General features: G+C 35.5%; 1 protein-coding gene and 1 gene segment (V, D, J or C); one reads left to right on the top strand and one right to left on the bottom strand.

Moving 5' to 3' along the window:
- LOC141556155 (immunoglobulin lambda variable 9-49-like) overlaps window positions 1-18,830 on the top strand; it is a 1,090,947-nt gene that overhangs the window by 331,152 nt on the left and 740,965 nt on the right.
- On the bottom strand, window positions 124-7,593 carry LOC141552162 (vomeronasal type-2 receptor 116-like). Its single transcript, XM_074284634.1, is given in 3 exon segments — window positions 124-1,025; window positions 2,622-2,745; window positions 7,354-7,593. Coding segments are annotated over 3 exon segments (1,266 nt in total).

Genomic DNA, 18,830 nt, shown 5'->3' with positions numbered 1-18,830 from the left:
AGTGGGGGTATTGAAGAAGAGAGATGATCTGAATATAAAAGTTTTATAATAAATATAAAAATATTTTACATGTAACTGGGGAAAATAAAAATATTAAATTAAAAAAGGGAGAAAAATCTTGTCTTAGGTACACCTGTGATTCTTGATGTGTTTAGAAGTATTTTCTTCTGACATTAGGAGGATCACATAGCATTTGGGAATAAAAATGCAGCCCAGTAACCCAGCACTGGAGGCCAAGATGGAGAAGATCTCCACAATCACCATGGCCTTCCCTTTGGTGCTCTGATACGTGGGGAGGAAAGAGACCCAGAGACTTCAAAACACCAGCATGCTGAAAGTGATGAACTTGGCTTCATTGAAGGCATCTGGCAGGTTCCTGGCCAGGAAGGCTATGGTGAAGCTGCCCAGGGCCAGAAAGCTCATGTAGCCCAAGACACAGTAAAATGCAAAGGCAGAGCCCTCGTTACATCTAAGGATATGGCCAGATTCAGAGTGTGTGTCTGCTTCTGGAAAGGGGGGAGACGTCCCCAACCAGATGGCACAGAAAAGCACTTGAATTCCAGAGCAGATGAGAACAACACAGTAGGACACTCTAGGATGAAGGAATATCCGCATCCTACTCCCTGGCCCTGTAACCCTGAAAGCCAGAACCACTATGATGGTTTTAGCCAAAATGGAGGAAACAGCCACTGTGAACACAATTGCAAATATTGTTTGTTGGAGAAGACAGGTAGCAGTGGTAGGATGGCCTATGAAGAGCAAGGAGCAGAGGAAGCAGAAGATAAGGGAGGTAAGGAGAGTGTAGCTGAGATTCCGGTTATTAGCCTTGACTATGGGTGTGTCCTGGAATTTCACAAAGATGCACAGAATCAGAGCTGTCAGTAATGAGAACAAAATAGCTAAAAAGGTCAATGCCATCCCCCATGTTTCTTTCACATCCAGGAAGGTCACAAGCTTGGGAAGGCAGCGATCTCTCTGCTCATTGGGATATTTATCCTCTGTGCATTTCATACATTGCTCTGCATCTGTAGGTGATGAACAAGGAAATAAGGTTTAGACTTAAAAATTATACTCATTTCAAAATGTAGGAAAGAGTCAGGAGTCTACAGCAATTAATTGAATTAAGGAATTAATTAATTGCTACAGCAATTCCTTCTGCCTCCATAGTAAACAAAATTTTTTCTCTTTATGCAATAACAAAATCAAGCCAAAAGAATAGGGAAAAGAGGAAAGAAGAGAAAAGGTGGGTTCTATGAAAAGATATTATATATACAAAGTTCACACTATGCAATAATCTCAACTTGTGGCTTGATGTGGAAGTACATAGGTGTCTTCCCTGAAATGAGGGTTGTTTCTTGATTTAGGGATGAGCATAATAAGGATGATAGTGTTTAAATTATAAAACCTTCATTTATATAAGAATTTAATTTTGCGTTAAATATATTCTATTTCATTTTAATCTTAAAATAACCCTGTGAAGGAGGTGCTATTATTATCTCCATTTCACTGATTGGAAAATGAAGACAGACAAATGTGAAATGACTTACACAGGGTCACACAGCTACTAGATTTCTGATGCAGGATGTAAATTCTGACATTCTTGACTTAAATCCTATTCCCTACTCAAGTTGTCATTTACTTATTTATGCTATATAGTAAAATTTTAAAGTTTTATTATGATTTGTGACATTCCTGGCATATGTCTGTTTTGATTTTCATCTCTGATGTGACAAAGCCAATTCAAGGCTTTGTTAGAATATCATAGAAAAAAGAAAGAAAGAACCTGATGATAACAAATCTGGATCTAAAGTACCAGAGAGGGACTTTAGAATATTATTTCCTAAGTAAAGTTTAAGAAGTTTTCATGGATCTGAAGGAGAAGGTTAAAATAGGGTTAATGAAATAGTCCAAAAACAAGTGGAAAATTTTATTCATGAACAAGTGAGAATTTCTCTTTAAATTATCTGTTTTAATCTAAAATGTTAAAGGGTTATGGAATTCACTGAAGAATATATAACAGAACGGTACCATTTCCCTATTAACAGGAGAGACAATTTCAATATAAAAAGTAGTTTTCTTAAAATAAACTTTGTCAGCTATTTAATAAGTCATCAATCAAACATTCAATGAAGAATCATTTAGTAGATGAAGGTTTTGGTAATAAATAATGGGGAGAAAAAGATGAAAGTACTACATTCAAAGAGTTTACATTTCAATAGGAAGAGAGGGATTTACATAATATGTTTCTGCCAAAAATGGATAAAATTCACATGAATTACCTGTGAAAAGTTATAAACTGGAAATTCAAAAAGATGAGGAAGGCTTAATGCAGGTAAATCTTCAAAGTGAGTTGTTGCACAACATAACACATAGGAGTCATCTTGACTTTTGATGCTAAAAGACTCTACTATCTAAGTTTACTACACTAAATGATTAGATTATGAGAAACAGGTTTCATCAGTAAAGTAAAAGGCATACAGAGAATAAATATGAATCAAACCCAACTAGTGATAAAGGACATGAACAGATTTAGTCTAGCCTTTTATGTCCTAGACAATTTAGTAGTTTCTTTGTTATTTTCTTTATCAGTGCCATGAGAAGAGTTCCCTGCAAAAACTCACCCATCTGACTGGAGATCTCCCCTTCTGAGCATGGGGAACAGTTGAAGCAGCAGGCAGCCTTCCCCTCCAAAGGGGATTTCCTGAATCCAGCCTGACAACGGTCACTGCATACTCCAGAGGGAATCTAAAATATTGAGAGTAGAGTGGAATACACTTTTTTAAGTGAAAACTATTGATGTTTGCAGAAGAAAAAAGAAGTTCCTTTTCTTTTTTTAAAATAGTATTTGCTTTTTCCAAATACATGCAAAGATATTCTTCAACATCACCTTTGCAAAATCTTGTGTTTCAAATTTTTCTGCCTTTCTCTCTCCTCCTTCTCCCCTTAAAACAAGCAATCTGATATAGGATAAACATGTGCAATTCTTCTAAACATATTTTGATATTTGTCATGCTGTACAAGAAAAAAAAATCATATCACAAGTGGGACAAAGCAAACACAATAACAACAAAGGGTGAAAAACTTGGACACTAATTTGTTGTTGGTGGAGTTGTAAATTGATCCATCTATTCTGGAGAGCCAAAGAGTTATCAAATTGTTCATACCCTTTCATCCATCAGTGCTTCTACTGGGCCTGTATCACAAACAGATCATTAAAAGGGGAAAAAGACCCAGATATTTTTAAAAAATGTTTATAGCAGGCCTCTTTATAGTGGTAAGCAATTGGAAACTGAGTAAATGTCCACCCTTTGGGGAATGGCTGACTAAGTAAGTTATGGTATATGAATGTTATGGAATATTATTGTTCTATAAAAGACAATTATCAAGATGATGTCAGAAAGGCCTGGAAAGACATGAACTAATGCTAAGTGAACTGAGTAGAACCAAGAGAACATTGTATGTAGCAACAAGGAGATTATGTGATAAACGACTTTGATGGATATGGCTCTTTTCAATGAGATGATTCAAGCTAATTCCAATAGACTTGTGATGGAGAGAGCTATCTGCACCCAGAAAGAGGAGTAGGATAACTGAATGTGGATCACAACATAGTAATTTCTCTATTTTGTTGCTGTTTTCTTGCTTTTTATTCTTTTTCTTTCCCCCCCCCCTTTTTGATCTATTTTCCCTTGTGCAGCATGATAAATGCGAAAATGCGAAAATATGTTTAGAAATTGCACATTTTAGCCCATATTGGATTACTTGCTGTCTAGGGAAGGGAATAGAAGGCAAGATTTTGCAAGGGTCAGTGCATATATTTCAAAAATAAAAAGCTATTATCAAAAAAGAAAAAGAAGGAAAAACAAGTTTGGATAAATGGAAAACATACTGAAGAAAAGAAGTTCTTAAAAATTAAATTTGGTGAAATGCAAAAAAGAAAACTCTTTAAAAATAAATTTGGTAAAATTGAAAAAGAAAACAACTCTTCAAGAAAAACTGAATAGGGATAGAAAGGACCTTACCTTTTTCTCAATGGTACTTGAAACCTACAGTGCCAATCTCAAACATAAAAAGTATAAACTTATCATCAATGAAGAGGAAATACAAGCAATAATTAGGAGCTATTTTTCCCAAAGCCATGCCAATACATTTGACAATCTAATGAAGTGAATAAATATTTACAAAAAATATAGCTTGCTCACATTAACAGAAGAAATAAAATACTTAAATTAATCCCATTTTAGAAAAATAAATTGAACAAGCTATTACTATACTGCTTAAGAAAAAAAATCTCCTGGGCCACATGGATCTATAAGTGAATTCTATCAAACATTTAAAGAACCATCAATTCTAATTTTATATCATCTATTTGGAAAAAGTAGTCAAAGAAGGAATCCTACCACATTTTTTTTTATGACACAGATATTGTGCTGATACCTAAACCAAGAAGGACAAAAAAAGAGAAAGAAAATTATGGACCAATTTCTTTGATGAATATTCCTCCAAAAACCTTAAATAAATTATGAGCAAAGAGATTGCAACAACTAATCATTAATTTAATATCCTATGAACAAATGGAATTTATACCTAGAATTCAGGGCAATCTCAGGATCAGGAAAATTATCAATATAATTGACTGTATCATAACAAAAATAATTTGATTATCTCAATATAAAAAGAAAAAGCAATTGACAAAAGACAACACCTGAATTTCAGCTCAATAGAGGAGCAAATCAGTGGGGCAGCTTTTAGTCCCAGTTCAGAAGGCAAACTGTGGGAAACAAGTCTGTTTCCTGAAAAGAGTAGTCAAAGCTACCCCCTGCAAACTCAAGGGGCCCTTGTGCTCAAAGTCAGGACTCAGAACTGCACACAAAGCTTGGGACCATACCACCTTTACCCCTGCAGCAGAGCTCAACCATAAAAGTTAAAAAAGAGGAAATATAGTTAAAAAAAAAAAAAAAAGGAAATATCAAAAAAAGAAGAAAGAAAGTGGGCAAGAAACATAAAAGAATCTTGTCCATAAAAAGCCACTATGGTAACAGGGAACAAAATACAAACTCAGATGAGGACAAAATGTCCACAGAAAAATTCTCAAAGAATGATATGAATTGGTCTCAAACCCAAAAAGCCTTCTTAGAAGTGCTCATAAAAGACTTTAAATGGCAAATAAGAGAGATAAACGAAAACATAAGAAAAGAAATGAGAGATATACTTGAGACAGTCAATAGCTTGGAAAAGGAAAAAAAAAAGGCTGAAGCAAATAACTTTTTAAAAAGTGGAATTACTACTATAAACAGGGGAATATATATATGTGTGTGTGTGTATATATATATATATATATACATATATGTATATATGTATGTATATATGTATATATAATGTAAAGGTTAAACTGTTTGCATCCCTGGATGAGAAAACAGTATCTGTAACTCTTAAGAACTGTATCTATCAGTGGGGCAGACAGAGTGGAGCATCGGACTGAGGATGTGGTGGTGAGTGAACTTTGATGTGATGACATCAAAGAAAAAGACATTAGGGGGTAGAAATAGGTCTGTACTGAAAAAAAAGGAAAGGAAAGATATAATGGGACAATTAGTTCACATCAAGACATTTAACAATCCTATTATATTTCAGGAAAAAAGGAATAGAATGTCTGAAGCTTGACCCCAACAGTTTTGGCTCTAAGAAGGAATAAATTAATCATTCAATAGATTATAGAAATTTATCTAATCCTATAAAGAAGTAGAAGGAGAAAGAATAAAAGAAAATGTAGAGGCAAGATAGAAACTAGAGCAGAAACAGGGGAAAAGGTAAGAGAAAGGGGAAGGGGTGATGGGAAATAAGGTAGTGAGTAGGGTGCGTAAAAAAAGAGAAGATTAAGAACAAGGTGGAAAGTGAATAAAATATATACAGGGGGGAAAATGGGATGGAGGGAAACACAGAGCTAGTAATCATAACTGTTAATGTGAATGGGATGAACTCTCCCATAAAACAGAAGCAAATAGCAGAGTGGATTAAAAAACAGAATCCTACAATATGTTGTATTCAAGAAACACACTTGACAGACAGAGAGAGAGAGAGAGAGAGAGAGAGAGAGAGAGAGAGAGAGAGAGAGAGAGAGAGAGAGAGAGAGAGAGAGGGAAAGAGAGAAAGAGAGAGAGAGAGAGAGAGAGAGAGAGAGAGAGAGAGTAAAGGTAAAATAAAAGGCTGGAGCAGAATTTGTTATGCTTCAGCTGAACTAAAAGAAGCAGGGATAGTGATCCTGATCTCATATAAAGCAAAAGTAAAAATAGATCTTATTAAAAGAGACAAGAAGGGAAAATATGTCTTATTAAGACATACTATAAATAATGAAGTAATAACAATACTAAATGTGTATGCATTAAGTAGTAGAGCAGGCAAATTCCTAGAGAAGACTTTAAGTCAGGAAGAAATAGACAGCAAAATTATTCTAGTGGGGATCTCAACCTTCTCTCAGAATCAGGAAAACATATACAATTTAACATAGCAATAGCACTTTTAGGTATGCTTTCCAAAGTAAATAGGTAAAAAGGAAAACCACTTTTCAGTAACAAATTTTTTATGGAATATCTTTTTGGGAAGACAAAGAACTGGAAATTGAGAGTATGCCCATCAATTGCAGAATGATTAAAAAAGTTGTAGTGTATATAATTAAGGTGGAATACTATTTTGCTATTAAACATGAGCTAGTTGATTTTAGAAAAACAGAAAGACTAGCATGAAATAATAAACTGAGTAGACCTAATAGAATGTTGTATATAGTAATAGTAATGTTTTTCTAAAAGTATCTTTGAATCTGTCATTTTGGGTGATATGACTGCTCAAATAATTTACAAAGAACATATGAAGTTAGATATTTTTATATATTAAATACACTTTTTGTGTTGTGCTACACACATGGAAATGTTTTCCCCTGTCTTTTTGTATTTAAGTTCAAAATAAATAAAAATTTTAAAATATTTATAGCTATTTTGAGATGGGAAAGAATGAAAATATGTGAGTGTCTATAAACAGAAGAATTGTTGAACAAGGTACTACATATATTTGTATGTGCATGTGGTTGTATGTATCAAAGTCTCTGTATATAATATATAGATAGATATATGTAAATGTTATGAAATAATATTGTGCTGTAAGAAATGATAGCGAGGATTGTTTCAGGGAAAATTATAAATTTCAGTGAGCTAATAAAAGTGAATCAGAATCAAGCCTAGCACTCTAGTCACTTTGCCACTTGGTGGTGGTCCCTATAAGTAATATAGAATAAAACAAAGAGGGAAAGAATTCTTCCTGTGATAGAAGTACAAAGTTAACATTCAAAATGTGTCTTACCTCTGAACCCCACTTGTCCCACACTATGGCATCTGCACAAATTGTAAAATCTTGATTAAGTGGAGCCTCTGGGATAAAGTCTCCCACATGCAGAAGAAGATCAGTTTCATTAGGAAAGAACACATACTTCATAATGGCATACTGAGCCTCAGGGCGTCTATTCTCATCCACAAACACCACTCTGTTCTTAAACTGGGTGTTCTTCAGGTAGGAGTGCAGCTGAAAGGGAAGAAAATCCATTTCCCAATTAATAAAAGATCATAAGATATAAAGTTTTCACATGAAGTAATCTTATAGCCACATGGGAAAAAAATAACATAGCTCACTATTGATTGGAGAAATACAAATTGAAACTATTTTTTTTGGTTGGTTTGTTTGTTTGTATACAGTACATTTCACTTTGCAGGAGTTCATGAATATCTTTCCACATTTTTTGTGGAACAGCAAAGACATTCTCAATTGATCATCTCATAATATTGCTGGGTTTTTTGGTTTTTTGGTAGCATGACTTTTATAGAAATTTGTTGCATCATTTCACCTAGGTCTTTCAGTGTGGGGAGCCTTTTGGATAGGGCAGAAGTGAGATATTTTGGAACTAAAAGTTTTATTAAAAATATTTAAATTGCTTTATATGTAGCTGATAAAAAGTAATATAATTTTTAAATATGGGTAAAATGAGATTAATCCATTTCTGGGGGATTTGTGAACTGATTCAACCATTTTGTAGAGCAATTTGCAATCATGACCAAAGGTCTATACAGTCAGGCATTTTGATTTAATAAAATAATAATACTTTGATATGTATCCCAAAATATTTAAAATGAAAAAGAACTTATATGTACAATATGGTTATAAAACTTCTTTTCTCTGAGCACATAACATCTTATTATTTTAATTAACTTAATGGGATGCCCAACTATTGGGGAATGACAAATAAATTGTAAAGGATTATTATTGTGATATAACAGTGATGAACAGGATATTGTCAAAAAAATGTTCTGTTCTCAGCAATACAATGAAGCAAGACTAATCTTTAGTACTTATGTTGAAATATCCATAACTAAAGAAAAAACTGATTGTGCCTAAATATAGATAGAAACATGCTTTTTTTTACTTTATTTTACTTGATATTTCTTTTTTTTGGGGGGGGGAAGAATGTTTATACACTATTATTCCCAAGAATGGGGATTTGGATATTGGGATCTTTTTGACCTTGTTCTCAGCTGGAATGAACAGTATAACAGGAGCAGAAGGGTATCAAAGTCCTTCTATCCAAACATGTAAGCCTTATCAGTAAGTGTCTTTCTATTTGCCTGGGCTCATTTTTTATTGTGTTCATTCAAGAGAAGTTCTCATGGGGGTAATTTTCTCGAAGCAAATCTGTCCAGAAACTGGAAGCAAAAGCAGTAGAGATACAATAAGGAAAGAAAGGAATTGCTTTTTTATGGTTTTCATAATACGAGATCACATGTCCCTGAAAATTAACCAAAATTCTAATCCTAAGGAAAGCAAGTTGCCAATCTCTCACATTACAACAAATTCAGCTGTTTAATCATGGACCAATGAAAAACTTACCAGCATCAGACATAACTTTTTTCTGTAGATGCTCAAACTCTGCTCTACAGATCACACATCAGGAAAGGCAATGGGATATCAGTCAGGCCCATATCCAAGACAAAAACAATGGTCCAGAATGAGTACACATTTTATTTTCAACATCTTTTAGAAAATTTATTTTTAGATCTTAATGGGGATTAATCCTTCAACTCCATATTCAACAGTAAAGTTTCAATTTAAGAACTCTGGGGACCAGACTGCCTAAAGCATCTCCAGCTGAGTCTCTGCATCTAAGGGAAAAAACATAAGTGCTAAATTATATTTTGGCCTTTCTTTCCCTTGTTTGAAACCAGTCTACAATACAGAAGCACCTGTTTAGGTAATTAGTTTCTGTGTCTGACTTCCATGAATTGCCTATGATGAATATATCTTATTTGAAATAGTTTACACAATGCTCACAGATTTCCTCTATTATTTTATCATCACTCCTTACACAAGATTATAACATCCTCTGTTGGAAGCCGCAATGTCTAAACTGATTGGCAAAGCCCAACACTGAGATCAAATGTGCACAACACTCATGCAGGAACAATATTTCCTTCTATGATTCTCATTAGTGGACTACCATTTCCTATATTATTTCTAATTGGCTTGATTACAGTATTAAACATTATTTTTAAAATTTGGTGGCAAGGGGAATTTGGGCAAGTTAACTTGAAATGATTCCTCATGCATATTTCTGTCCTAATAAAACTAATCTTTCACTGAGACAAATGATAAAGGAGAGAACATCATGGAAAAAGCATTGTCATTAGGGGAGAGAATCCAAAGGTCTAGGAAATAATGGTGTTTACCTTTTTAGACTCAGAAAAGATCAGTATATCTAGGAACCAAAGGATGGTTAAAGTATAACTAGGAATTGCCCTAAATGCCTATGTATATGGTTTCAAGTAAGAGGAATCAATCCATAGAATTGACAAAGAAGACATAAGCAAACTAACAAAATTCACTGACATTTAACCTTGTATAACATTTACCTTTCATTATTGGTTTTGTGTAATGTAATCAATAATTAACACTTAACTATATAAAACTCAAATATTAAATGTCAAATGTAGTAGCATATAAAGGTCAATAAGTCAGACACATGGCTGAAGACATTGTTGACCTAAAGAAAATTATATGATCATGATATAGTATAAAAATAAAGCCTGAAGGGACCTGAGAGAAGTGGGAGCATCACTTCCATCAGTTCATCACACAAACTACCCCACAACTCCTGTCTTCCTTTGACGCTAACCCTATTCCTCCTGATCAACCCCTGGACCCTCTGTAGAGGCTGGACCCCCTCAGAATTAGTGCTTGACTAAAAAAAAAAAAAAAAAAAAACACAAATAATTACCAACAGAAGATATCCTTGAAATTTGCCAGAAAAGGTCTGTTTTTGCTCAGGGGTGGGGATGGTTAGATCAGGTGCAGACAGGCAGTGAGAATATGGAAGGCAGCTCACACTGAGCAGACCTGAGGGGGGTGGGGTGTGATCTCAGCCGTTTCTGTGGGAAGAATTTTACCACAGTGTGGCTACTTTGCCCTGGCAGCAAAGCCAGTAGATCAGCAGAAAAGCTACAAACACATGGGGTAAAGACTATAACCCCAAAAAACTAGAGTCTCAGGACCTGACCACACTCACCCAATGTGTCTCAGCACACACTCTCAGAGTCTCAGAGCACAGATACAGTGCAGCCATTGCTGTCCTGCTAGTGCCTCACTGCTGCCCTCTGCAGTTGTAGAGGAAGCTCAGTAATACCATCCAGCCTCCACCCCCCCCAAAAAAAAAAAAAGCAGACTGCATTTTTTTTGCTTAGTTTGTTTTCTTTGATTCTTCTTTGACAAAATGAGCAAAAAAATTAAATAGGCTCTAACTATTGATTGCTTCTATATGGCTAAAGAGCAGACTTTAAATCCTGAGGAGCCTAAAGACAGACTGTCTCCAGATGAATCCCCAAAGAGGGATATGATCTGATCCTCAACACACAAGATTCTCATAGAAGAAATTGAAAAGGCTCTCAAAAGAGAGCTAGAAGAAAAATGGGAAAAGGAAAGGGAAGTTTGGCAAGAGAGTCTGGATAAGTCATCTCACACATTTAAAGATATAGTGTAATATGCTGTTGTCTCTAGAAACTGCCGATTGCTCTCTGGGAGGAGATCTGCTATGTCAACTCAAATCTCTCGGACAGATTCTTCTTCCTGTAGAGAGCTCTTGTCTCCAGACAGTTGCCGCCAACTCTGGCCTAGAACAGAGACTCTTCTTCCTCCGGAGAGCCACCTCAAGTCTGGCCCAAACAAGACTCTCTATCTCTCGAGTGCTGCCCTCTTTTATCCTCCCAGAGAATGGGCGTGGGATAATGCAAGGGCTTCTGGGAAAAATTACTTCAACCAATAAACTTGCTCCTCCTAAGCATGCAAGCTCCTCCCCAGGAGTTCAAAGGGGTTAAACTCCTAGTAAAGACCAGAACTAGAGAATTGTTAAGTACCGACTTAGCACTTAGTAAGAACCTAATATCTCATTATCTCATTAGCACTTAGTAAGAACCTAACATCAAAGTGGACAAAGAAATCAAATCCTACTGTGGCTGAGAAAAGTTAATTTGCTATCATGCAGCTAATAATTAACTGTGGTAAGAACTGATTTCAGATCTTCTTTACATAAGCTTAACCCTGCAACTTGCGAATTATGAAGCTGCCTCAATCAGCAGGGAAAGGGAACAATTCCTGAAATATTCACAAGATTGTAAATCAAGAAGGAAATTAGTCATTTCACTTTGAGAGAAAAACTGGCTGTACTTGCCCATTATACAGATCAGTTCACTAATAACTGGAGAAGGTAAAATGTTTATTCAATATTACACACTTCAGTGGAGGAAGAGAACCTATTAGATCTTACAATTCTAAACTTTAAGTTGATTCATTGCTGAGTCTATTATATCTTATTGTATGTGTTTCATCTTTATTCATTTATTCCTTTAATGTTACTCCTGAATTTATTGAGAATAGTATTATTTGCAAAAGGAAAGCTGAACATGATCCCTGGTGTAGAAGTTGCTGGTTTGGGGGAGCAGTGGTAAGCATGTCCACAGTGCTATCCTAACAGCACCAGAAGTCCTTTTAAGAACATACATGAACTTTCAAAAACTCTTGACATTTTTCTCAAATGGGACACTAAGTGACACAGATGCATGTGATAAAATAAAATACAATTCAGAAAGGACCTCACCTTTTAGAAATTCAAAAGAGACATCTATGAGCACCGCATTTCAGGCTTGCAGCTTACTGAAAATCATCATTGTTTGTCAGGCAACTTTTAAATAGAATGAAGGTCAATTGAATTATGCATATGAAAAAAACTGGGAGTCTCTATCCATTTATGTTCTCACTCCTTATTTTAAAGTTTTCATACCTTCATTAACCAATTTTTATCTCCATTGGGTACACAGATACAAAATCAACATTTAAGCGCCTAGAAGAAAATGCAAGGGGAATCTTTATTGTGTCACTAGAAATTGAATTATAGATAATTCTTATGGAATATTTAGAGAATAGAGTAAAAAACAAAAATTTCCAAGCTCAAAAGGCATAGGAATTAATTCTGGCTTGAGATTTGGAAACCAGAGTGATATGTCCTAGTCAGGGATTCATGCTCTGGGATTCATCTAGCATCTTTGTTGGTCAGATAATATAATAGAAGAAGATCTTGTCAGAGGCAGAGTATTTCACTCCAGGATTTTATTTTCCTTGAACCTGATCAGGGACAGCATTAGCAAGAGAGAGTGGATGTGTCTGCTTCCATAAAGGGACAGGTTCCTTCTTATTGTGGGTGTGAGTATGTGTATCTGATCCTCTCATCTGAGATAAAAATAGTCATAGTTAATATGAACTGGAAATAGTCCTATTATGCAATCCATGAACATTCCATTTTTATTGGAGAGGAAAATCTTACTGAAGGTTTTGGCAATGATTATCAAGTAACTGAGCAGGACAGCTGATTCTTCTTGGTGAGTAGACATTAAATTTTAACTTGTGTCTGACTGTGGTTAGTGAGGACTCATCTGCAGGGTAATATTAGGTATAAAGAGTCATGGAAGTCTGATGTAGCATTGAACCATTCTTTCTGTTTTCATTTCCATTCCCTACAGAAGTTAGGGACAGAAAGGAATACATGGTTTTCTCGGCAGTACATGGCACCTTCACAAAAATCAATCATGTATTAGAGAACCATACAGAATGCTTTTGTACATTTTAGTAGAGTTTTAGCACTCTTCAATTTTTAAATTTATTTTATTTTTCTTTCTTAAATATTGGGTTTAGTCTCCCTGAGATCATCCTCATTGTGCTGGACTTCCCTTTTACCCATCCTAATGCCAAGTGCTGTGGTGGTTACTACTTAAGACTTGGAGTCAACAAGACCTGCTTTCACTTCTTGTCCCAGGTGTTTATGATCAACGTCCCCCTGAGTAATTCTCCTATCATGTCTTCAGTTCTCTTATCTGTAAATTGGGAACATAATTATCTCTACTTGACCTGCATTCAAAAGAAATCATTAAAAAGGGAGAAGGACCCATATATATATAAATGTTTGTACTGGATTTATATAAAGTATAAAATGTTTTCTTTTATCATCATATCCCAACTAATCTTCACTATATTGAGGGTTTTCATCACAAGACCATCAGACCCGGCCTAAAGCATCTCATTGTTGAAAAGAACCACCTCCATCAGAATTGATCATCATATTATATTGTTGTTGTTGTGTACAATGTTCCCTTCATTCAACTCACTTCACTTAGAATCAGTTCATGTAAGGTTCTTCCCGTCTTTCTAAAACCATCTTCTTCATCATATTTTCTAGAACAATAATATTCCATTACTTTCATATATGATTTCTTATTCATCCATTTCCCAATTGATGGGCATCTGCTCATTTTCCAATTCTTTGACACCACAAAAAGAATTGCTACAAAATATTGGAGAGACTTACATCAACTGATGCTGAGTGAAATGAACAGAACCAGAAGATCACTATACACTTCAACAATGATACTGTATGAGGATGTATCCTGATGGAAGTGGATATCTTCAACATAAAGAAGATCCAACTCACTTTCAGCTGATCAATGATGGACAGAAACAACTACACCCAGAGAAGGAACACTGGGAAGTGAATGTAAACTGTTAGCATTACTGTCTATCTACCCAGGGTACTTATACCTTCGGAATCCAATACTTAACATGCCACAAGAAAATTGGATTTACACACATATATTATATCTAGGTTATACTGTAACACATGTAAAATGTATGAGATTGCCTGTCATCTAGGGGAGGGAGTAGAGGGAGGAAGGGGAAAATCTGGAAAAATGAATACAAGGGGTAATGTTATAAAAAAAAATTACTCATGCATATATATTGTCAAAAAATATATAATTATAAAATTAATTTAAAAAAAAAGACTAGGATGTTATAGTATTGTGTAAGAAGTGAAGGAAAAATAGAAAAGGAAATCTGTAAGCATTGTCCATACTAAAATAGCTCTTCAAAATACATTACACTGAAACCTGAGCAGGACACCTGGTTTACCTGTACTTTGATATAAGTAAGTGGATGAATATTTAGGCCAGCAATTTTACAGGCTTTTAGGCAAATTTCTAGTTCTGAAGGTTTTATTAAGTCTGGTGACCTACAAGAAAAATTTCATAACAGGGAGCCAGAACACAGAAATTAATTTTCTAAAATTTTAGGAACAAAGAAAAGTGAGGTCAAAATATAACTTTGCACTTTTGTTTTTCCATTGAAAGTAGAATCTCAGCTAGAGACGCCCGCGGCATTCTGGTCTCCAGAGCTCTTTTTAGATTAAGACTTCTCTGTGGAATACGGAATAGGAGCAATGTCAGTCATTAGTATCTAAAAATAAATGTTCAGGGATTTAGATTACAGTCTGAAAACTAGTGAAACTATAAAATGTCCATTCATCTTGCAACATTGTCCTTGTCTTAGACAGGGGCCTGATTAAAGTCCCACTATGTTTCCTCAGGTGTGACCTGTAGATCAGAGTCTGGGTATCTGCAAAAAGGCAGATCGAGTCTGATGCTGGAAATTCCTCATCAGTCCCTGACTGAAGCAGATAATTTTGCTAGAGCATAAGAGAAAGAGATTGCTTTCCTCAGTGTTAGAATTTTAGTTAAAGTTGAGGGAAATGTGGCCCTATGTTATGAAAACCATTTCTCATCTCCTTCCTTCCCTTATTGTATCTCTGCTGCTTCAAGTTCCAGGTTCTGGACCCCTCTGCTTCAAGGATATCAATCCCATTTTAATCTACAAAGGGGACCTGGACTTTGGGGCGTTTTTGCCCATATACTCAGCTGAAATCAAGAGGATGACAGGAGCAAAACAGTTTCAACGTCCCCCTGACAAAGTTTGTGGCAAATTTAAGTAAGTGTCTATGTCTATGTATCTGCCTGGGCTCACAGATTACTAAAAGGGCAGGACCATGCAGTATGAAATGATGGTGGTCTCCCCTGCCCTTGTCTCTTTATATTTTTAAATTCTCCTCAGTTTCCCTCTCTCTTTCCCTTTCCCCTTTCCTTTCCCCATCAAACAGGCCAGACCCAGGTTTCTTAGTCATGAGCAGGCTCATTCTTTTATCACCCTTCCTTCCCTGCCATCCTGACTTCATGTGAATATTTCAGCAATAAAAGTTTTTAGAATATGTCCCTGAAATTAGGTTAATGTGCGGAAGCAGCAGAAGTACTTCAGGCCTGTGCCTCCTTTCCATCCTTGATTAATTATTCCTCTTGATATACTGATACTGAGCAAGGAGAAATTTGCCCCATCCACAGGAATGAAATCTCCTAAACTTCCTCTCTACATTTGCCTAGCTGCTAAGAGTGAGCACACCTTTTTAGAGAGTCAGGGGACCCATTTTTTAGTCAAGATATTCTATTTCTCCTACCTTCTCTATCAGTGTAAAGTATACCCTAAGGACTTCTCCCTCTTGTGGGTAAGTGAATTTATCATTTTTTTCCTATTCTTGGCAGAAGTTATTTTGTCATGATAGAGCATTTTAGAGTAGGGAACCTCTGCACTACTAAGTCGGCTCTGATAGAGCTTCAAATTGAGGGTTCAGAAAATTTGGGTTAATTTGGAAGAGAGAGGTATGTATGAGATGGAGCTTTAGCAAGTCTTGTGACTGGGAAATGTCTTTATGGAATGGCGGCTACTGCTCAATGATGTCTGCAGAATTCTGTTTTCCCTAGGTGATCTGAGAGAGGCTTATTTTTGTTTCTTTTGTAATCTTTGCTGAACTGGAGAAATCTAGGAGCAATGGATGCAGCTTTACTTTTTGTGACTTTGAAACAGTGTACTGACATTTATGCTGTTGGATAGGTCTTACTTTTTACATTTTCACTCTGAGTTCCCTTTTCATATACCTTTGTTTGCATAGAAGGAACCGTATGTGCAGCAAGGCAACACTCACATACTCACCTTTGAAAGGCTGCATTGTAGACACAGGATTCATACTAATACAGCAATTCCTATATCATTTTCCTTTGTAACAGCTGAGAAGAATTTACTCTCTTCTAATTGTGAAACATAAATTATGAGATATAGTAAAGGTCCACTAGCAGATAAGAATTATGATCTTTTCTGTATCTTCTTCAAAGAAAATGATTCTGTATTTTGGGCTTTTGCCTTACTTTCTTAAAACCAAATAATTCTGTGTCTTGGGCTTTGCTTTATGTCATTTTAATCCATTTGGATTCATTTATTTAATTTATACTTTTCTCTCTACTTATACATGAAAAGTCTCTATGAATTAACCTTCACAAATTATACAGGCTTATATTATGCATATGTGCCTACCTTTTTGTATAAAATACAAAATGATTAATTATTGTTATCTTTTTAGTTTTTTAATGTTTCTTCTTATTCTATTTTTTATTCATAAAATAGGCAAAATTAGAAATTGGGAGTGGAAAGAATTTTCCACTACCCATTAAAGAAACCATAAATAAAAAAAATATATACTAAATCAAATCACCTGTTAAGCTCTATGAAGGATGTGAATTTTGTCTTAAGAATTGCGCTCCATGGTGAAAGCAGGCATTCTATTATTGCCCACACTGATGATGTTTAATTGAAATTGAATGTGAGTGAAGTAGCCAAAATGGCATTATGTCATGCTCACCTTTGGCTTTCATCCAAAGAGGCCCAGATTGTAAGACAGGTGGTAGTCACTGGAGAAAATGTACTGAATTATCTATATCTTAAAACTTTGCCTAGAATAATATAGGTATTTCGGCTTTGTTACTGGCGTCCTGGTTGAAGAGCTGATATTAAGTCAAATCTTTGAAATGGCTGTTATTCTACTCTTGTCAGTCCCTGTCAAAAGAGGAGGAAGTGAGGACAAAGGGAAGGTTAAAGTAGGAAGTCCTATTTCATGGGAGATAATAGAGAGGACCTGAGTAAAATAGTGGGGCCTACATATGTGATACCTCCTATTCCCTGACTCATGTGAATATAGGTGTATAATTTTCTTTTCTGTGAATGACTTTTTCCCCAAATACTCCTTTATCCAAATCATCAACAATTGCCCTGGGCCATGATGCCCTCCATAAAGTCTTTCCTTATTTCTCCAGAGAGATGGGGCTTCCCTCTGCTGTTTCCTTAGATCTCAGTGATATTCACTTTTAATATAACTCCTTTTCCCTTATATCACAGTGTCTTATGTATTTATTCTTAATAGTACCACACTCTAAGCCATCTACACTACACAATCATCCAGGTCTTCTTGGGGAATGAGTGAGGTCTCAAGCAGACAACATTACTTAAGGACATAAAGCCAATAGTTCTCGGCATCTAAGGAATTATAAGAAAGAAATATTAAAGGAACAAGGCATGTGGGTGGAGGCTAGTTTTTAAAGCAAAAGGAATGAGCTGAAGAGCTCTTAGAGTTCTTAGTTTTTTCTCATATATCTAGGGAAAGTCATTCTTTTCAAAAGTGTGGTATTTGAAGGTTTTAGTAAAATTCTGTGGTATTCACCTTTACCCCACAGCTCCCTGTTCAAAAGTTACCAGCAATACATGATTCTACCGGTCACTGTAGATGAGATTAACATGAATCCCAATCTGTTGCCCAACATTTCCCTGGGACTTCACTTCTACAATGCTTACTCCAGTGATGAAAGGACCTTAGAGAGCTCATTGCGATGGCTGTCTGGGGTGGACCAGCTCATCCCCAATTACAACTGCAGAGAGCAGGACAAGAATTTGGCTGTCATTGGAGGAGCCACCTCAGCTCTCTCTGTCCAGATGGGGACCCTTCTTGATCTCTATCATGTTCCACAGGTAAATGATATTGAAAAGATTCTGGGCTCCTATCTACAAAATGGTTATAATGGTAGCAGCAGTAGTAGTAATAGCAGTAATTAGTAGTAGTTGTCATCATCATCATCATTGTGGTCATAGTTGTAGTTGTAATAGGAGTTGTAGCAAGAGCAACAACAGCTGCATTTATTTATTTCAATTTTTTTTAAATGCTTTACTTATGTATTCTTTTGATTGTCACAAAAAAAAAAAAAAAAAAAAAAAAAAAAAAAACCTATTAGGCAAATGTTCTTATTATTCCTGTTTAAAGAGGAAGCTACTGTGGCTGAGAAAAGTTAATTTGCTATCATGCAGCTAACAATTACCTGTAATAAGAACTGATCTGAGATCTTCTTGACATAAACTTAACCCTCCAGCATCTGAACTATGCAGCTGCCTCAATCAGCAGGAAACATAAAGAACTCTTGGAATATCATCAGGGTTGCAATCCAAAAAAGGAATTAAAGCTATTTATCTTTCAATCCCAGACAGGATCAGAG

The sequence above is a fragment of the Sminthopsis crassicaudata genome, chromosome 1, assembly GCF_048593235.1.
Source record: "Sminthopsis crassicaudata isolate SCR6 chromosome 1, ASM4859323v1, whole genome shotgun sequence".
Lineage (NCBI taxonomy): Eukaryota > Metazoa > Chordata > Mammalia > Dasyuromorphia > Dasyuridae > Sminthopsis > Sminthopsis crassicaudata.
Note: the sequence above shows the minus strand (reverse complement) of the source record. Positions and strands in the feature narration are given on the sequence as shown.